The sequence below is a fragment of the Ovis canadensis genome, chromosome 2, assembly GCF_042477335.2.
Source record: "Ovis canadensis isolate MfBH-ARS-UI-01 breed Bighorn chromosome 2, ARS-UI_OviCan_v2, whole genome shotgun sequence".
Taxonomy (NCBI): Eukaryota; Metazoa; Chordata; class Mammalia; order Artiodactyla; family Bovidae; genus Ovis; species Ovis canadensis.
Window position 1 is genome coordinate 237,743,390 of NC_091246.1, and position 18,687 is coordinate 237,762,076.

General features: G+C 44.8%; 2 protein-coding genes and 1 long non-coding RNA gene across 65 annotated transcripts in view; 1 reads left to right on the forward strand and 2 right to left on the reverse strand.

The window, feature by feature from the left end:
• SP110 (SP110 nuclear body protein) overlaps positions 1-12,452 on the reverse strand; it is a 46,585-nt gene extending 34,133 nt beyond the window's left edge. For 8 of the 14 annotated variants that reach the window (XR_011254690.1, XM_069578586.1, XM_069578585.1 and 5 more), the window contains exons 1-4: positions 12,062-12,450; positions 9,437-9,598; positions 5,293-5,461; positions 1,723-1,992 (exon numbers count right to left, since the gene is read on the reverse strand). Coding sequence is in view for 13 of the 14 variants with exons in the window: in XM_069578586.1 (XP_069434687.1) it covers positions 1,723-1,992; positions 5,293-5,461; positions 9,437-9,574 (577 nt within the window). In the remaining variant the exon portion in view is untranslated. Of the gene's footprint in view, positions 1-1,722; positions 1,993-5,292; positions 5,462-9,436; positions 9,599-12,061 lie in introns of all 14 variants that reach the window. The other 6 variants (XM_069578588.1, XM_069578587.1, XM_069578584.1 and 3 more) reach the window with 2 other exon arrangements.
• The window catches only part of SP140 (SP140 nuclear body protein), a 79,470-nt gene continuing 72,807 nt past the window's right edge, over positions 12,025-18,687 (forward strand). For 27 of the 50 annotated variants that reach the window (XM_069578521.1, XM_069578523.1, XM_069578525.1 and 24 more), the window contains exons 1-3: positions 12,025-12,285; positions 14,027-14,150; positions 17,293-17,445. In XM_069578521.1, the coding sequence (XP_069434622.1) occupies positions 14,137-14,150; positions 17,293-17,445 (167 nt within the window). In that variant the 5' untranslated portion in view covers positions 12,025-12,285; positions 14,027-14,136. Of the gene's footprint in view, positions 12,286-14,026; positions 14,151-17,072; positions 18,364-18,687 lie in introns of those variants that run through there. The other 23 variants (XM_069578546.1, XM_069578557.1, XM_069578565.1 and 20 more) reach the window with 7 other exon arrangements.
• Positions 13,668-17,079, reverse strand: LOC138434260 (uncharacterized). Its single transcript, XR_011254695.1, has 3 exons — positions 16,934-17,079; positions 14,587-14,743; positions 13,668-14,129 (listed from the first exon to the last, which is right to left on the reverse strand). It is a non-coding gene; the product is annotated as an uncharacterized lncRNA (long non-coding RNA).

Here is an 18,687-nt window from a genome sequence, read left to right on the forward strand (position 1 = left end):
GGCAGGGAGGGAGAACAGTCCTTTCCCTTCTTTCTTTCTCCCCCTCCCTCACCTACTAGCCATGCTGCATGGCTTGAGAGGTCTCAGTTCCCCAGCCAGGGATCAAATCCAGGCCCATGACAATGAAAGCACTGAGTCTTAATCACTGCACTGCCAGGCAATCCCCAGTCACTTCCTTTCAATTAGTCTCTTATTGACGTAAACATAGCACTTATTTTGTTTTGAATCTAGAAGATGGACTCTTGTAATTGGCTTCGTGATTATGTTAACCTTGTGTGCATGCATGCACGCTCAGTAGTGTCCAACACTTTTTCGACCCCATGGACTATAGACACTAGGCTCCTCTGTCCATGGGATTCTCCAGGCGAGAGTACGGGAGTGAGTTGCCATTTCCCTCTCCAGGGGTTCTTCCCGACCCAGGGATTGAACCCACATCTCCTGCATTGGCAGGCAGATTCTTTACCACCTAGGACACCTAGGAAGCCCCTATGTTAACCTTATTTGGATGGTAATTTTAGATGAGTGGATAAAACATTTGGACCAAATAGGACCCTTTATTCCCAGTATGAGAGAGCTCAGAATCCATGATACCATTTTTAACAGTGGCCAACAATATTCCACAGTTACATTTTACATAATCAACGTGCTTTATCCTGGTGGTTGGGGGAGATAAATGACATAACTGTAGAAGTGAAATCAGGCCCAGCAACCTTTAAACATTTGATCATCTTTCCTAATAACTTCAATGACATCCCTCGTAGAGTCCAAGCTATATGAAAATGAATCTGGTTTAAACAGATGTCCCTGTAATCAGAGGGTGAGCAATCTGTAAAGCGTTGAGGCTGCCTGTTACCCAAGTTACTTGTCAATTCAGAGCAGTATGTTTTCAGTGCTGGATGGGCAGGGCTCTTGGACATCACATTGTCAAATGGCTGTGACAGCGTCCCTGACAAGAGGTCAAGTGCGTTGACCTCTGTTTCTTTTTCCTTGTCACACCGGTTCTTTTTCCTGGGGTTCCTGCTACAGCCCTCTTGACTTACAGGCAAGCATTCTCCCTTCACAGCCACCTTGAACCCAGGCAAGTCAGCTCCAAGCAACATTGCTCTGAACAGGGACAGGGGAGTGTGGGCATCCTTTACGAATATTCATCACTTATTTGGGGTGTTGTCATTGGTCATTTATGTGTGGTGAGTGTTAGTCATGTGGTGAGTGTTAGCTCAGTCATGTCCAACTCTGCGACCCCATGGACTGTAGTTGGCCAGGCTCCTCTGTCCATGAAATTCTCCAGGCAAGAATACTGGAGTGGGCTGCCATTTCCTTCTCCAGGGAATCTTCCCAACCCAGAGATCGAACCTGGGTCTCCTGCATTGCAGGCAGATTCTTTACAGTCTGAGCTGCCAGAGAAGCTGGAAGAAAACCATTGTAGGTTACAGGGACAGGATGTCAGGGAGAGGAGTGAACAGTTAAGATGCCAGGAGCCAGCAGAGTACAACAGCAAAGAGCAGAGGCTTGGGCTGTTCCAGGGGTGGGAAGCAGGTGTTCTGGGCTCCAGGCCTTACCCAGGCTCCTGGCAGTGCCCACAGTCCTTCTTGGAAAGAGCTGTGTATGGTAGTGGGAGCTCGGGAAGAAGCAGGTCAACAAAGAGACAGAACCCTGGGGTTCTGGGGCCATAGGCACCCTAGGCTGGGGAGGCACTGGTGTTGGATGGAGTCTGTGTCTCACCTGGACGGAGGCTTCCTTCCTGGATGGTTCCCCAGAGAGCCACGGTGAGGCCGGTGGGGCTGGGCATCTCACGCAGGACCTCAGAGCTGTGCTGGGCGGGTGCTCTGGGCTTGCTGACGCTGGGTGCACAGGGTGGGAGGCTCCGTAGGGGATATCGGCAGGGGAGACACGGCAATAGCAGGGTCCTCGAGGAGCTCTTTCCTGCTGGGTTGGCTGGGGCTTCAAGAGGGATGGTTGTGTTTCTGCTCCAGCCTCCATGGGAAGTGACGACTGAGATTGGTGAAGGACCACACATAAGTACATCAGAATTGTTTGGGGAAGAGATTTCTTTTCTCTTTTTAACTTTACATTTTGTATTGAGGTATAGCTAATTAACAATGTTGTGATAATTTCAGGTTAAACAGTGAAGGGACTCAACCACACAGATACCTGTATCCGTTCTGCCCGAAACCCCATTCCCCTCCAGGGAGACATAACACTGAGCAGAGTTCCCTGTGCTATACAGGAGGTCCTTGTTGGTTATCCATTTTAAATACAGCAGTGTGTACATGTCCATCTCAAACTGGGAAGAGATTTCTTTATACTTCACATTCAATAGGATGAAGTCACAGAGGTATGCACTCTCACAGATGTGTAGAGCGAATCCATCATGCATTCATGGCCCTGGTAGATTTTGTTTCTTTGATGTGACCATTTAGTGCGATACAGCTGTTAACCTCTGATGTGACACCAGAGTGGTTTTCACACATGAAACTGAGATTGGTTTTCTACCCAGGGATTTAATTTTCTTTAGTTTCTCTCTAGTTTTGGCTTCAGAGTTTAGACAATTATGTCCAATGCTATAATTTTAAATGTGTCCTTGTTTTAAGAAATAAACATCTCACACCTCTCTGGAGCAAATAAGAGACAATATAAATTCCTTCATGCTTCCCTGGTGGCTCAGTGGTAAAATAATCCACCTGCCAATGCAGGAGATGTATGTGGGTTCGATCCCTGGGTCAGGAAGATCCCCTTTAGAAGAAAGTGGCAACCCATTCTAGTGTTCTTGCCTGGAAAATCCCATGGACAGAGGAGCTTGGTGGACCATAGTCCATGGGATCATGAAAGAGTTGGACACAACTTAGCAATTAAACAACAACAACAACAATTCCTCTGCACAGTGTATGTTTTTATTTGCGTCCAACTCTTTGCAACCCCATGAGCTGTAGCCTGCCTGTTTCCTCTGTCCATGGGTTTCTCCAGGCAAGAATCCTGGAGTGGGTGCCATGCCCTCCTCCAGGGCATCTTCCCGACCCAGGCATCAACCCGGGGTTTCCTGCATTGCAGGTGGGTTCTTTACCAGCACAGTGTACTAGGACCCCTATATTCCAGTTTCTGCTCATTTCTGCAGACTCAGTTTCCATGCTTCCTTGCTTTGCACCCTGAGATCTGGCCACACTGAACTTCTCTCCCATCCCACAACCCCAGGGCCTGGGCTTTCTGCCTGCTGTTCCCCTGCATGTTCAGGGCTGGGTTTCTTTTTTGATTCTTCTCCATTTTGTCTCAATCAGTGAACAAAAAAAGGAAAGTAAGGCCAGATTTTGGAGAGGATACTAGAACAAGATTGCAGAGTTGGATCCAGAAAGATGCTAGAGCTCAGTCAGGCTGGGGGTGGGGGGTGGGTTAGGAATATATTCAGTGTGTGCATCCCTTTGACTCTTAGGCTTACTTAGCCTGGCCTTTGAGAACTTGTTTCTCCCAGAACTGCCCTGATGCTGCTGTGATCTCAGGCCCACGTGCAGCTGTGCCGGCCTTGGGGAGGTCTCTTCTCTTCTGCTGCCCTTTAAGCTCAAGGAATCATTTCTCCCTTTGAGAAGGAGCCTCTTGATGGTAAAGTGTCAAAGAGCAGATGAAGAGCTGTGAACAATGGCGACTCCAGTAGTACGAATGCTACCATTCAGTGTGATTTGCTGATCCTTTCCTTGTGGTTCTCAGATAAATGAACCATATACTTTGACTAAACTAAGTGATTTAACTGCCTGCTTCTCTTACTCTTGCTTCTCTCTTCCCAGCAATGTCATTGCTCTTTTAATTCCATTTTATTAATTCAGTACTTCTCTTTCTCGGGGAACTTCATTTTCTGCTTCTTACTCATACTATCTCTTTTTATCTCTGTGTCCACAATTCCTTCTCCCTTCTTCTTTAGCTAATTTTCTTTCCTCATTTAGCTTTATAATCTAGCAGACTATAATCTAGCAGAATAGTGATTAAAGGACTTCCCTGGCAGTTCGGTCGTTAAGACTTCATTCACTTTCTAATGCTGGGGGTGTGGGTTCCATCCCTGGTCAGGGAGCTAAGATCCATCCCACATGACTCATGGCTAAAAAAAACCCAAAACATAAAGCAGAAGCAATATTGTAACAAATTCAATAGACTTTGAAAATGGTCCACATCAAAAATAAATCTTAAATTTAAAAAATAGTAATCAAAACCTTGGACCCTAGTATTAAGAGATCCAAGTAGGACTCCTGGCTCTGCACTTAGCAGACAAGTAACTTTGGGAAAGTTATTCTGAGCCTTAATTTCCTTATATGTCTCATGGGGACAAGAATGACTTCAAAGGATTGTTTTAAAGATGACATAAGATAATCGTACAAAGTGCCTGGGATAATGTCTGGCACACAGTAAGCCCTCAGAAAACAAAAAACAAAAAACCCAGCAACAAGGACCTACTGTATAGCACAGAGAACTATATTCAATATCTTATAAAACTTATATTGGAAAAAAAATCTGAAAAGAAATATAAATATATAACTGAATCACTCGGCTCTATACCTAAGACTAACATAACAATGTGAATCAACTATACTTCAACAAAGAAAAAGAATGCTTATTGTTATCCATCCGAATCCATTTTTCTGCCTTTCTTCCTCATTTTTCTTCCTTTATGCGTTCCCTTCCCTAGAGATTGTCCACTATGCTAAATTGTACAGTCACCTCCCCTGCTCCCTCCCACCCCACAGAACATGTAAGACTGAAATGGTTATGTCATCTAGAAATTCACTTTAGAGAACCAGAGCCAAGGGCTATTTTCCTGCCATGCTCATGAGAGAGAACGGTCCATCTCTTCCCAAAGAGAAAGTGGGGGGTTAAAGCACATACTCCTCAAGGCAGAAAACCAGTTTGAACTCTTAGCATAGCAACTTCTATCCTGTCCCTAAAGCCCCAGAAGTATTCATGAAGCCTTGGACTTCCCTGGTAGTCCATGGGTCAAGAACACACCTGCCAATGCAGGGAATGTGGGTTTGGTCCCTGATCTGGGAAGATCCCACAGGCCACCGAGCAGCTGAGCCTGTGCACCACAACTACTGAGCCTGTGCTCGAGAGCCCTTGTGTCACAACTGCTCAAGCCTGAGTGCCCTAGATCCTGTGATCCTCTAGAAGAGAAGCCACTGTATTGAGAAGCTCAAGCACTGCAACGAAGTCTAGGCCCTGCTCACTGAAACTAGAGGAAGCCTGCTCAATGCATGAAAATCCGGTACAACCAAATGATAATAAATAAATAAAATTTAAGAAAAAGAAGGCTCATACCTCTTGTGAAGCTACTGAGAGTCGTTATCAGGTTGGGGTATGCTTTCAGGTTAATTCGGCTGAACAGTATCTTCAGAAATGATAGACTAAATGTCTTCTCTAGTTGGGTAAGAATGTTGTACACAATTCTGCATAAAGGGACCAGATTTTCCCAGGCTTCCATAGATTCCTTAAAAAGCAAAATAAAGGATTATTATACATGATTATAAAATGGAATGGAGATTTATTACACATTTGCGGTTTTCTAAGCTGTAAGAAACTAAGATCATGGCATCTGGTCCCATCACTCCTTGGGAAATAGATGGGGAAACAGTGGAAACAGTGGCTGACTTTATTTTTTGGGCTCCAAAATCACTGCAGATGGTGACTGCAGCCATGAAATTAAAAGATGCTTACTCCTTGGAAGGAAAGTTATGACCAACCTAGATAGCATATTTAAAAGCAGAGACATTACTTTGCCAACAAAGGTCCGTCTAGTCAAGGCTATGGTTTTTCCCGTAGTCATGAATGGATGTGAGAGTTGGACTGTAAAGAAGGCTGAGCGCCGAAGAATTGATGCTTTTGAACTGTGGTGTTGGAGAAGACTCTTGAGAGTGCCTAGGACTGCAAGGAGATCCAACCAGTCCATTCTAGAGGAGATCAGCCCTGGGTGTTCTTTGGAAGGAATGATGCTAAAGCTGAAACTCCAGTACTTTGGCCACTTCATGCAGAGTTGACTCATTGGAAAAGACTCGGATGCTGGGAGGGATTGGGGGCAGGATGACAGAGGATGAGATGGCTGGATGGCATCACTGACTCGATGGATGTGAGTCTGAGTGAACTCCAGGAGATGGTGATGGACAGGGAGGCCTGTTGTGCTGCGATTCATGGGGTCACAAAGAGTCGGACATGACTGAGTGACTGAACTAAACTGAAGCTGTAAGAAAGCAATTTTTGCTCTCTTAAGGAATTTAATGCAAACTGTGTAGCCAAACTCCCTAACATAGAGAAATCACATTTCTGTATGTTTACATTTGGAGTTTCATACATATTGATATTTGGGTGGTTACTCACAGGAGTTTAGCATTCTGGAAAATAAGTCTCTCTCGTGAACCTTATTTTAGGTATATTTGAGGGAAGAGAGAAATGTTAAGGAAGAAAAGTGGAGACAAAGACTGCTCCAGTCTAATTCTCCAAGAGTCTGGCCAGGACTCTTTAGCTGTGGACCTATGAATTGGTCACAAGTGGCAATTCTGTGGATTTCTTGTTAGCCTCTGCTCTCCCTTTCCTTCTCTCATGAACTTGAAATGCCCTAAATGGGAAATCAGAGAAATCCTCCTGAGAGGTTGGCCAAGAGGAGAAACATGGCAGGAGAGAACTGACTGAAAAATACTTGTTGAGCAATGGCTTGGTTTGGTGAGCAATGGCTGGGTTTGGGTATCTAGCAACAGATAAGACCAACATGGTGCTACCGTGTTGGGGGAGGGGTGCTATTAGGTTGAAATGATAGGCATTAAATAATAACCGCAAATTAAATAAGTACCCAATTCCTATCAAAAGCAGTGTTATGAAGGAAAGTGTAATTTGCTATGACGAAGAATCCTGAGGGGGACTTAATTAGATGAGTGGGCCAAAGATGCCTCTCTGAGGAGTGATGAGAGAGTTAATTCTTAGGTAGATTGATAAGGAGTCCAGGGCCCTCAAGGAAGAAGAGGTCTGGGGCCCTTGAGAAGGAGAAAGGGGTCTGGGGCTCTCAAGGAGGAGAAAAGGACAAATGCTTTTTTCTACACTGCTTTGTCTTAGTCACACAGATGTTATTTTCCTTAACTTCAGAGCTAATGATTACATAGTTAGAACTGGACATGGAACAATAGACTGGTTCCAAATAGGAAAAGGAGTACATCAAGGCTGTATATTGTCACCCTGCTTATTTAACTTCTATGCGGAGTACATCATGAGAAACGCTGGACTGGAAGAAACACAAGCTGGAATCAAGATTGCTGGGAGAAATACCAATAACCTCAGATATGCAGATGACACCACCCTTATGGCAGAAAGTGAAGAGGAGCTAAAAAGCCTCTTGATGAAAGTGAAAGAGGAGAGGGGAAAAGTTGGCTTAAAGCTCAACATTTAGAAAACAAAGATCATGGCATCTGGTCCCATCACTTCTTGGGAAATAGATGGGTGGGGAAACAGTGGAAACAGTGTCAGACTTTATTTTTTTGGGCTCCAAAATCACTGCAGGTGGTGAAATTAAAAGATGCTTACTCCTTGGAAGAAAAGTTATGACCAACCTAGATAGCATATTCAAAAGCAGAGACATTACTTTGCCAACAAAGGTCCATCTAGTCAAGGCTATGGTTTTTCCAGTAGTGATGTATGGATGTGAGAGTTGGACCGTGAAGAAGGCTGAGTGCTGAAGAATTGATGCTTTTGAACTGTGGTGTTGGAGAAGACTCTTGAGAGTCCCTTGGACTGCAAGGAGATCCAACCGGTCCATTCTAGTGGAGATCAGCCCTCAGATTTCTTTGGAAGGAATGATGCTAAAGCTGACACTCCAGTACTTTGGCCACCTCATGCGAAGAGTTGACTCATTGGAAAAGACTCTGATGCTGGGAGGGATTGGGGGCTGGAGGAGAAGGGGACGACAGAGGATGATACGGCTGGATGGCATCACTGACTCGATGGACGTGAGTTTGAGTGAACTCCGGGAGTTGGTGATGGACAGGGAGGCCTGGCGTGCTGCAATTCATGGGGTCACAAAGAGTCGGACACGACTGAGCGACTGAACTGAACTGAATGATTACACAACAAAACTCATCTTGAACTCTCTACTAAGGATTATATAACAACAATGTATCTTGCTCAAGGACATGTTTCTCCTTCTTAAAACCAACCTTCTGACTTATCTTGTTATCTTAAGACTGTATGTTGTGGGAGTGGGTCTGCTAAGACCTTTCCACTGTTAGTTCAAATCTTGTTAATTTAAGACATATGTTGTGGAAGTGGGTAAAAGTATATAAGGCCTTGATAAGAGTAGTGGATGGGGCACTCTTTGTCCCCCTTCTGGTGTCTATGTCAGAAACTTTCTTTGTCCTTTTCACTTTAATAAAACTCTGCTACACAAAAGCTCTTGAGGGATCAAGCGTGGTCCCTGGTCCTGAAGCTTAATCTTCTTTGGAGATCACAAATCCAACATCATTCACTGTAAGATATCAGTGACACCCTGATCATGATCTGAAAAGGGGTTGGATCCAACTGGGCCAAGACTGGGGTAAGATGGTCCTACCACTGCTAGCATTTTTCTGGGGCTCAGACTCTAGGGGCTCAGGAAAGGCTTTAAGCAACCTAAATTATATGGAAAGAATCTCACTTTGTCCACATAACCGTATCTCCCACTGTCTGCCTTGCTTCACATCAGAATGGACTTTGAGTGACAAACTCTTATGGATTGAATGGTGCCTCCTTCTATCCAAAGATATGTCTGCTTGAAACCTGTGAACGAGACCGTGTTTGGACAAAGGGTCTTGCAGATATAATTAAGTTAAGCATCTTAAAATGAGACCATCCTGGATTATGGTGGGCCCTAAATCACAGTGACAAAGTGTCCTTGTAAGAGAAGAAAAAGGGGGAGGCACAGAAGAGAAGGCAGTGTAGGGATGGAAAGAATGTGTGAAGTGAAGTTTCCATAAGCCGGGTTCACCTCGGAGTGCCGGCAGTAGAAGACAGAGGAATTCAGGGAACGGATTGTTCCTCAGAGTCTTGAGAAGGAACCAGCTCTGCCAACACCTTATCTTGTTATCTTAAGGCTGTATGTTGTGGGAGTGGGTCTGGTAAGACCTTTCCACTGTTAGTTCAAATCTTGTTAATTTAAGATATATGTTGTGAAAGTAGGTCTGGTAAAAGCATCTAAGGCCTTGATAAGAGTAGTGGATGGGGCACTCTTTGGACTTCTGGACCTCAGAACTGTGAGAGAACATATTTCTTTGTTTTAAGCCATCTAGTTTGAAGTCACCTCCCTTGGACACCTTCTTTCCCTGGTAATGACCATTTTAGTCTGGAACTTTCAAATTCTAGAAGCTCTGGAGTATTGTAGTTTGAGACCTCAACAGTCAGGCATTCTTGGTGGGGGTGGGTTGCCATGGCAAAGCGCCAAGTGACTCACCCTGTACAGTCTCTCAGTGATGAAGGAGTTGTCTCGGAGGCCTTCGAAGAAGGGAAATGGCTTGTTGATGGCATAAGCGATCTCCAGCTTCTGATGTATGAAGTGCTGAAGAAGAGCCTCTTCCAAGGCCCTGGTCATGGTGGCTCTCCTACAAAAGGGGCACTAGAAGAAAGGAGAAGCAAAGATTTTGCAGAGTTAGGGGAGCCACTCTCTGTGTTGCACAGGCAACTGGAGACAGGCATTCTGGTCCCCAAAGGCATCCCTTAGTGGTCCGCAAAGCCACCTCTGCTGAAAAGACTCATGGGCATAGGAAGCAGTGACAACCCTCAGCAACACAGAGGGCAAAGTGACCCTCAGTGTGACACAGGAATCCCGAAGGGCCAGCTGGTAATAAACAGAGCCACTATGTACCGAGTGCTTCCTGTGTCCATTTCACATCTCAGAACAGACGTGGCCGTGGGACATCACAGTAGTTGACCATCTATAGGCCATGCAAAAATATCAGTAAGTTACAATAGGAAGAAAATGCACCTTTGACATTCTTGAAAAATTGTTGAGAAAAGGGAAGCAGTAACAAAAAATTCAATCACCTAGAGATTTTTTAAAAAACAAAATAAACACAGATCTTTTTTTCCAACTCTGTATCGAAGAGAAAATTGGACTGTAATTAAGGAGACACAGGAGACTCGAGCTCAATCCCTGGGTCGGGAAGATCCCCTGGAGTAGGAAATGGCAACCCACTCCAGTATTCTTGCCTGGGAAATTCCATGGACAGAGGAGCCTGGTGGGTTGTAGTCCATGGGGTTGCAGAATTGGACATGGCTGAGCAGGCACGCGTAATGATTTTCTAGGTATTTAATCCTCGTGGCAGATTGAGCGCCCCTGTCTCTTTCTCCTCATTCCCAAATATGTTAAGTTTAACCGAAAAAAAAAAAGTTGCAAAAAACAATCATCACAACAGTACTAGAAAACAAGAGAAGATGCTATCAAGATAATTGTGAAGAAATCCTAGAAGATAGAGAACCAATGAGAAAGGAATTAACTGTGCACCATCTGCATAGGGGAAGGATATTGCAAAGATCAGCACAGAGCCAGAAAGCACCAGAACGACCACTTGCTGAGACGAGGAAGGGGCCCTGAATGACTAATCATACCACATCATTCAGAACAGAACATCCATCATATTCCTCACTCTTCATCTGTTGTGATTGCCAAGGAAGCACTTGAGGCACAGAGAGGTTAAATAACTAGCCTAAAGTATTTGGTGGCCAGGCAGAACTCATCTGACCAAAATCCCATTTCTCACTAGTGCAAGATATGGCAGACATCTCACAGAGGAGTATTCAGGTGCGTATTATGTAAAAGGGTCTTAAAAATGAATGAGCAAAGACAAACATGCAGGAAGGGAAAAACAAAACAAAAGACATACACAGACAGTTGAGTCAAATGCACAACAAATATATAAAAAACATGGTAACTCTATAGTAATCAGAGCAGTGTAAGCAAAGACAACTTGGTAACTTTTGCCTGTCAAGTTGGTCAAGATACAAATAATAGCAATGATCATAGACACTCCTGGTCCAGATACAAACAGGTCCCAACATTCTGGAGATTAATTTAGTAACCAGTACCAAATACCCTAAAATATGTACACTCTTGAGCCCTAAATTCCATTTCTGGGAATTTATTTCAAGAAAATAATCATGAATGTGCTTCAAGAAAAAGTATTGAAAAGTGGATACACTAGAGCAGAAATGAAATATCCTCTCTTGAGTTTCTCTTTCCCACTTGCTTTCCAGCTACAGAAAGTTAGGACCAAACAGGCACCATGACAGGCTTCAGGGGGCCAAGGTAGGCCTAAGTCTCCTTTACAGAGGGGCTGAGTTATTGCCAAGGAGGAGCTGAGATCATCCTCTGCAGGCGCCAGGACTCGACCAATCAGTATACTCCCTGTAGCCTGGTTCAAGCTTATCAGGACAGGGACGAAAACCCCCCTGAGAAAGCCTGCGCTCCTGAAAATTTAGCCAGTTAGCAAATGCTAAGGAACCCTTTCGACCAATCCATCCCTGTCAACTCCCTGTCTTTGTTTTAACCCTATAAATACTCCTGTAATTCAGGGCTCGGGGCCCTTGTTCCACTCCATTGCATTGGATGAAACTTGGGTCCTGGCTCGAGCTAGAAATAAATTCCCTTTTTTGCGTTTGCATTGCTGTGGATGTCTTGTTCTCTCAGTTCTGGGGATTGGGACCTTGGGCATAACACTTCTAGTCACTGGTACAGTGACTAATGAATGAGCTGCCCGTTGGGGTCAGAGTGCAGGATCACCCTTCATGGATAATGAAGGTAGAGAACAAAACTTGAGTTCCAACCACAAAAACAAACTAGAATTTAGGGAAAAAAGGACTGAGCTGCATTTGCTTCCCCTCGTCATTTGTCTTCTTTTAAACTGTCTCCTCTTAAACCCCACAGTCCCCTCTCTGACTCTTTGGAAAATACTATTTTACAAAGAAAGAGAGTCACAGTTGAAATTACTTAGTTTTATGCAGCAGCTGCAGCTGCTGCCAGGACACAAACGGTAAAAGTCAATCACCCAAAGTGAATACAGCAGCCTAGACACAAACTCACCTGGATGCTGAGATGGCTAGGTGTTCGTGCCCGCTTCCAGATCCAGGGGCTGGTCTGGGGTGGCTCCTGGGAGACTGAGAAAAGGGCAGAGAGATACCAGTGGGCAAAACAGGAAGTCTCTGCTTTGCTACACACGAGGAGGGCCTGGCTTCCAAGAAAGGAAAGTGAAAGTACTTGGGCCGTTCAGCAGAGCTGCCTCGTGGTCTGCAGCCTCCCTCTACCTGGTGAGATTCCCAGGGCATGTGGGGGCTGGGGAGGTGGATTGCGAGGATCACTGCTGATTGGTACCATCCTGGGAGGCGGGTACAGAGGGGAGGAGGCCTTGGGGTCAGCCCCTGGGTCCCCAGGAACTGGGAATCTGCCGTCTGTTTGCCTCCCTCCCCACTTCTGTATTTCCCCAGGACTCCTCTTCCTTCTATACTTTTTGGAGTAATGAAAATGTACCTAAACTGAATTGTGGTGATGGTGATGGCAACACAACTAAATAAATTTACTAGAGATTATCAAATTTAAGGGGAAAAAAACAAAGCAGCGGTGAGGTGACTCAGAAATGCCTGTACTTTGTCAGGATAAAATTACTACCTAAGAAAACTGAAATCAAAGGAAACCCGAACACAAACTGAAATCATGCTGCGGCAGGCAGGCCTCCAGGCAGGAAAGTGTCTTTGAATAGGCTGGCAAGTGGGAGCTGGGAGCGTGTGTAACCCAGATCTAGGGCAGACTTGGGGCCAGGAGATGCCTCCAGGGAGGCAGGGAATACCCCCTCTGTACAGCCCATTAAAGATGTATGGCAAAACCAATACAATATTACAAAGTAATTAACCTCCAGTTAAAATAAATAAATTTATATTAAAAAAATAAAGTGATCTGGAGAAAAAAAGATTTCTAATATGCAATGTTGTATAGGGTCTATGAGAAATCCTTTAATGTGAGAATCTCTTTAACTTTCTTTAAATCACTGCTTACTCCTTGGGAGAAAAGTTATGACCAACCTAGATAGCATATTCAAAAGCAGAGACATCACTTTGCCAACAAAGGTCCATCTAGTCAAGGCTATATTTTTTCCAGTAGTCATGGATGGATGTGAGAGTTGGACTATAAAGAAAGCTGAGCACCAAAGAATTGATGCTTTTGAACTGTGGTGTTGGAGAAGACTCTTGAGTGTCCCTTGGACTGCAAGGAGATCCAACCAGTCCATCCTAAAGGAAATCAGTCCTGGGTGTTCATTGGAAGCAGTGATGTTGAAGCTGAAACTCCAATACTTTGGCCACCTGATGTGAAGAGCTGACTCATTTGAAAAGACCTTGATGCTGGGAAAAATTGAAGGCGGGAGGAGAAGGGGACAACAGAGGATGAGATGGTTGGATGGCATCACTGACTCAATGGACATGAGTTTGAGTAAACTTGGGGAGTTGGTGATGGACAGGGAGGCCTGGCGTGCTGCGGCTTATGGGGTCACAAAGAGTCAGACACAACTGAGCAACTGAACTGAACTGAAATTACTGATGCTCAAATGTATTCAGTCCATGGGTTCCCCTACCAGGACACACATGCTGTCCTATCCCTCAGAAAAAAGAAAACAAAACAAATGGAAAACACAGTTCTAGGGTCTAAGAATCCTTGAAACCAAGGTTATCCTACATGGGCAAGAGCTCAATTTTATTGAAGTGTAAAATACATCCATTGTTAGCGTGCATATGATGAGTGTTTACAAATACAGTTACAACAACAGTTAAGATACAGACCAATTCTATCACCCCAGAAAGTTCCCTCCTCTCCGACCCCAGCATCAGGCAATCGCTGATCTACTTTTTCTATGACTATAGATTTGCTCTGCTTGTATTAAAGTTTTACATAAATGGGAACACCCAGGATGCACTTTTGGATGTCTGGCTTCTTTCAAATCACAATGCTTTTGAGATTCATCCTTGTTGTTGAAGGGTCAGTAGTTTTTTTCCTCTTTAGGTGTGTGGCCCTGCCCCATCCCATCTGATCACCGCCGTGTCACCGGGATAATCCATCTGTGTGATGTTCTTTGAGAGGCCCAGGTGATCCAGATCTGTTTTGACTGTGTTATGACAAAGAACAGGTGAGTTAATATAACTCCAAGAAAAGCTGTGAATGAATAATCTTATCTGTCCTGTGAGAATAAAAAGTTTCTGATCCCCCTTTTTAATCTGAATGGAAAGAATATATCTGTCAAATCAGTGGCCACATACATGACCTGGGCTGGGGATCTTACTGCCTAGATTTTCTTATTTTCTTATTCCAGTCCTCCAGCCTTCTTATAAATTCTTTGAGCTACCCAATATACTTCTAAGAAATTGATTTTCTGCCTGAGTTAGTCTGAGTCAGTTTTGGTTAATTGTACCCCCACATCCCAACTAATTAAAAAGTTGGTTGTTGCTTTTGAGTTGCCAAGTCATGTCTGACTCTTTTTTGAACCCATAGACTGTAGTCCACCAGGCTCCTCTGTCCATGGGGTTTCCCAGGCAAGACTATTGGATTGGGTTCCCTTTTCTTACTCCAGGGGATCCTCCTGATCCAGGGATCAAACCCATGTCTCCTGCTTGACAGTCGGATTCTTTACCGCTGAGACACCCAAAAAGCTGGTAGCAGACAGTGAATTGTGGGCCACAGATCTTCACAGAACTGTCATCAATCTGAGATGGGTTATCTGACCTAATTAGACATAAATAAATAAAAAAATAAATAAAAACATAAATAAATAAACCAATAGTGTTCAAAGATGAGTAGACGTTGGTAAGTTAACAGCAAATTAACTAATAACATTGGATTGTGATCAGGACTCTGCAATTCACACATCTATTCCAAGTGTCAGATCTTAGCACACTTAACAAAACGGAGAGACATTTTTTCAAGTAGAAACAAAGTGTTAACTTGCCTTCAGAGATTATCACCTACTAAGTCTGGGTGGGAGAAAAGAGCAAGGAGGCAGGTCAGAATCTCCTCATCCCCCAGGTCATATGGAAGAAAAAGGAGACAATGCTACCCCTCCATTATGAGCCAGGGGCCATCTGATGGTCATCGGTGGGCTTGCATCAGACATCCCTGATCTTATCCTAGAGACACTGATTCTCTAGTGAACACAGAGGAAAATTGACAGTGGGAAAACAGAAGCTAACGTTCCTATCATTATCTGGCTAATGCAAAATATTGCCAAGTAAAGTTTTCTTGTAAATTTGGCAGAAATACCCTCTAAGCCCTAATCTTACCACCATTAGCTGAGGAACACCAAAGACCTTGTGCTTATAAGCAAAAAAAGGCGGCATATTTATGCCAGCTGGCCTAGTCCGTGTCTGACTTTGTTGGGGCCACTGTGCCCAATGGAGTTAAAAAACCAAGGACAGCAATGCCCGACAGAGGCAGAGTTTACTAGCCTCTTTGCCAACAAAGTGAGGGAGAGAGAGAGGTGGACAGTCTCATGTACGTCAGCACCTGGTAGGCACGCAGACCCTGCCCACTGGGCTCATCACATCCTGGTACCTGGAATCTGGCCCAGCCAGATTCGTGTTCACTTCTTTGGGGGAAAGAGAACAGTCGAGGGTAGAGAGGTAGAAATCTTCTGCCCCCTATACTTGGAAAACATATTTATGCAGATTTTCGAGCACCTCTATAGTGAGCCAGAAGCACTGGAATTCAGTGAGACATACTTGGCAAACATACTACTTGGAGGTTCCCCGTTCTCACCTACTTGACTCTCACCAAGACCCTGGATTCTATAGACACCTTGACTCTCATTCACCTCTATCTTTGACTCATTGTCCTGCCTGGATTTCTATTCCTCTGGTTTTATTTATTTATCTGTGTTTTGCCCCTGTTCCTTTATCTTTCAACTTGACGCTGATGTGATGTGCTTTTCCTGAGCCTGTTAAGTCGCTTCAATCCTGTCTGACTCTTTGAGACCCTGTTGGGCTCCTCTGTCTGTGAGATTCTCCAGGCAAGAATACTGGAGTAGGTTGCCATGCCCTCCTCCAGGGGATCTTCCAGACCCAGAGATGGAACCAGCTTCTCTTATGTCTCCTGCATTGGCAGGAAGGTTCTTTACCACTAGCTCTACCAAACTTTTCCAAAGTTGCTTCAAATCCTTTACAAAATGAGAGCAGGGTATAAATGAAAAAATGATGTACAAACATACATGGAACACACTTGTTGCTAGCATCATCACCTTGTCCTTTAAGATGTAGAGAGTCTCAGTTCTAAACCCTGCTCCCATCCAATGAAAAGCCTGTCACTCTGAGATTTCAGAGACTAGTTGAAGCTCAATTTTTTTCCTAAGCGCTCCTGGCTGCATTTAAAAAGTGCCCATAGATTCAAGAAAACTTAGGATTGCACATCAGGCTTCTCTGCCCAAACTTAGCTCTTCCTTCTGGTTGCAGGAGTTGGGAGAGGTCTTTCTGGCCTCTGGCTGCTTTCCAGAAATTTGAAGAATATTTTCTCCAGCATTTCAGTTCTCTCCAGTCCTGGGTCTGAATGAATACTGGATCTGAATACTGGGTCTGATTCATCCAATCCAGGCTTACTACTGTGCCGGGTCAGCCCATGGGCCTATGAGAAAATCTGAAATGTCTGGCTTTCCTTTTTTTTTCTTCTCACAGCCACCTTGGCAGGGGGCAGGAGCAAATGTGGTTTCTTCCTCCTGGTCAGCACTGTGCCACTTCACCTCAAAACACGTCTGATCTGTTTGAGTTCAAGGAGTTTTCCTTCCCTCTTCTTCTTTGCAGGAGCGAGGGGTGCTCTGTTCCTCCTCCCTGGGGGCTGAGACTGGGAGTGTTACTCCCAAGTCTCGAAATCTCCCAATGACCACCAGGAAGCCAATATCTGATGCAAAAGCAAGAGAGTTTTTATTACCAAGCTCGAGCTGGGGCTCCCACCGATACCGATGCAGCAGCTATAGGGAGGAGCTGCGAACTCTGGGTTTCATTGCTTATATAGGGTAGTCTCGCGCGAAAAATTTGAAAAACGGGAGTTTCCAGGTTGGTTTCCTTCTGTGGAAGGGTTAGGTGTTGGGTTCTGACTGGTTTTAATTTCCCCCGAGCTGGCCGAGGTTGCTGATTGGTTCGCAGGTGGTGGGGTGAGGTCAGGGGATTTCCAAAAGCTCTTTTCCTGGAACCTTACAAAATGGAGTAGCTTAGATTCTTCAGAAGGAGGAAAGACCAGCGTGTTGAAGGCACCCAGTTCAGCTGTTTCACTTTTCTTTTACCCTTTAGGTGCCACACCCGAGGGGCTGATAAATGGGCAAACTTTCTCATCACAGCTCTGGGAAAGGACAGAGGCAGCGAAAATCTAAGCAAGAGTGATCTGGGGCTGGCTCCATGGTCTAAGAAGAAGATGGCAAGTGCAGGCAGCACCTCTAACCGCAGGTTAGTCCTGGCCTCCTGTGCCCTGCATCTCTCGTAAGGAGAGAGCATGTCCTGGTGTCCATGCCTATTATTTCTGTCTACCCAGTCTCAGCCTGCAGGTACCAACAGAATGAGACGACAGATCAATCAGTCAATGAGTGAAGGCGATTTCAAAAATGGCGGTGGGTTAGCCTTGGGGGAAACTGAAGGACACCTTGACTGACACCCCCTTCTTATTTTCCTGTGACTGCCACAAAGCTGGGTGGGCCCTGTTGGAATTCCCTGGTCCCTCGGAGGCTTGCAGCAAGGCTGGGTGAGCCCTCTGAGCCCTCTCATTTCCCCCAATGCCTTCTCCATCCCTACCTCCAAAGACAATTCTAGCCAGGAAGCATCTTTTTAGAAATACTAACATCCAAATCGATCGCCCAACCGTTGTTAAAAATGTTGCACAGTTTCTGGGTAGTGAGGGGTACCAGTTTTGGCAGAGCCTCGAGTCTGAGAGTCAACTCAGGAACTCGCTAGGAGGAACTGAAAGTAGATGGGACTCAACATGAATGAATGCAAACAGGCAGGGAGGGAGCAGCTGTCTTTTCTATTCTGGGATGTTTTACACATCCGGCTAGAGAAAGAGGGAAATTGTCTTTGAAAAAGAGCAGACTTACTGTCAACCATCAATCTATTTTTCATGGTAAACAATTTGAGCAGTGTAAAAGTGTATGATAACTCCTCTCACCTGGGCTGCCAAGCTGAGGATATTTCTGGCAGTAGCTGGGCCCCAGTGGTGCAGCCTGCCAGGTCCTTAGTGCCCAGCGCCCTTTCTCCTGGAGGCTGACTGCATCCCTGCTCCCACTTGCTCCTGAGAGGCGGGAGAAAGAGCCAGTGGAGCTTGAAGTCCAACTAGCCTTTGGCTTCCAGGCAGGAAAAGAAAAGCTCTGAGAGGTGAGGATGGGGTAATGCTGATCTCATAGAATGAGCTAGGAGGGGGGTACATCTACTTCTATTCTCTGGAAGAAGTTATAGTTGAAGTGGTTTGGTAGAATTCACTAATGATACCACTGGGCCTGGTGCTTTCTTTTTTGGAAGGCTGTTAGTTATTGATTCAGTTCCTTTAATAGATACAGACCTATTCAGATGAGCTATCTCTTTGTGTGAGTTTTGGCAGTTTGTTTCAAGGTTTGCCCATTTTATCCAATTTGTAGGGATAGCATAATCTGTAGTATTATTTCTTTATTATCCTTTTAATGTTCATAGGATTAATAGTGA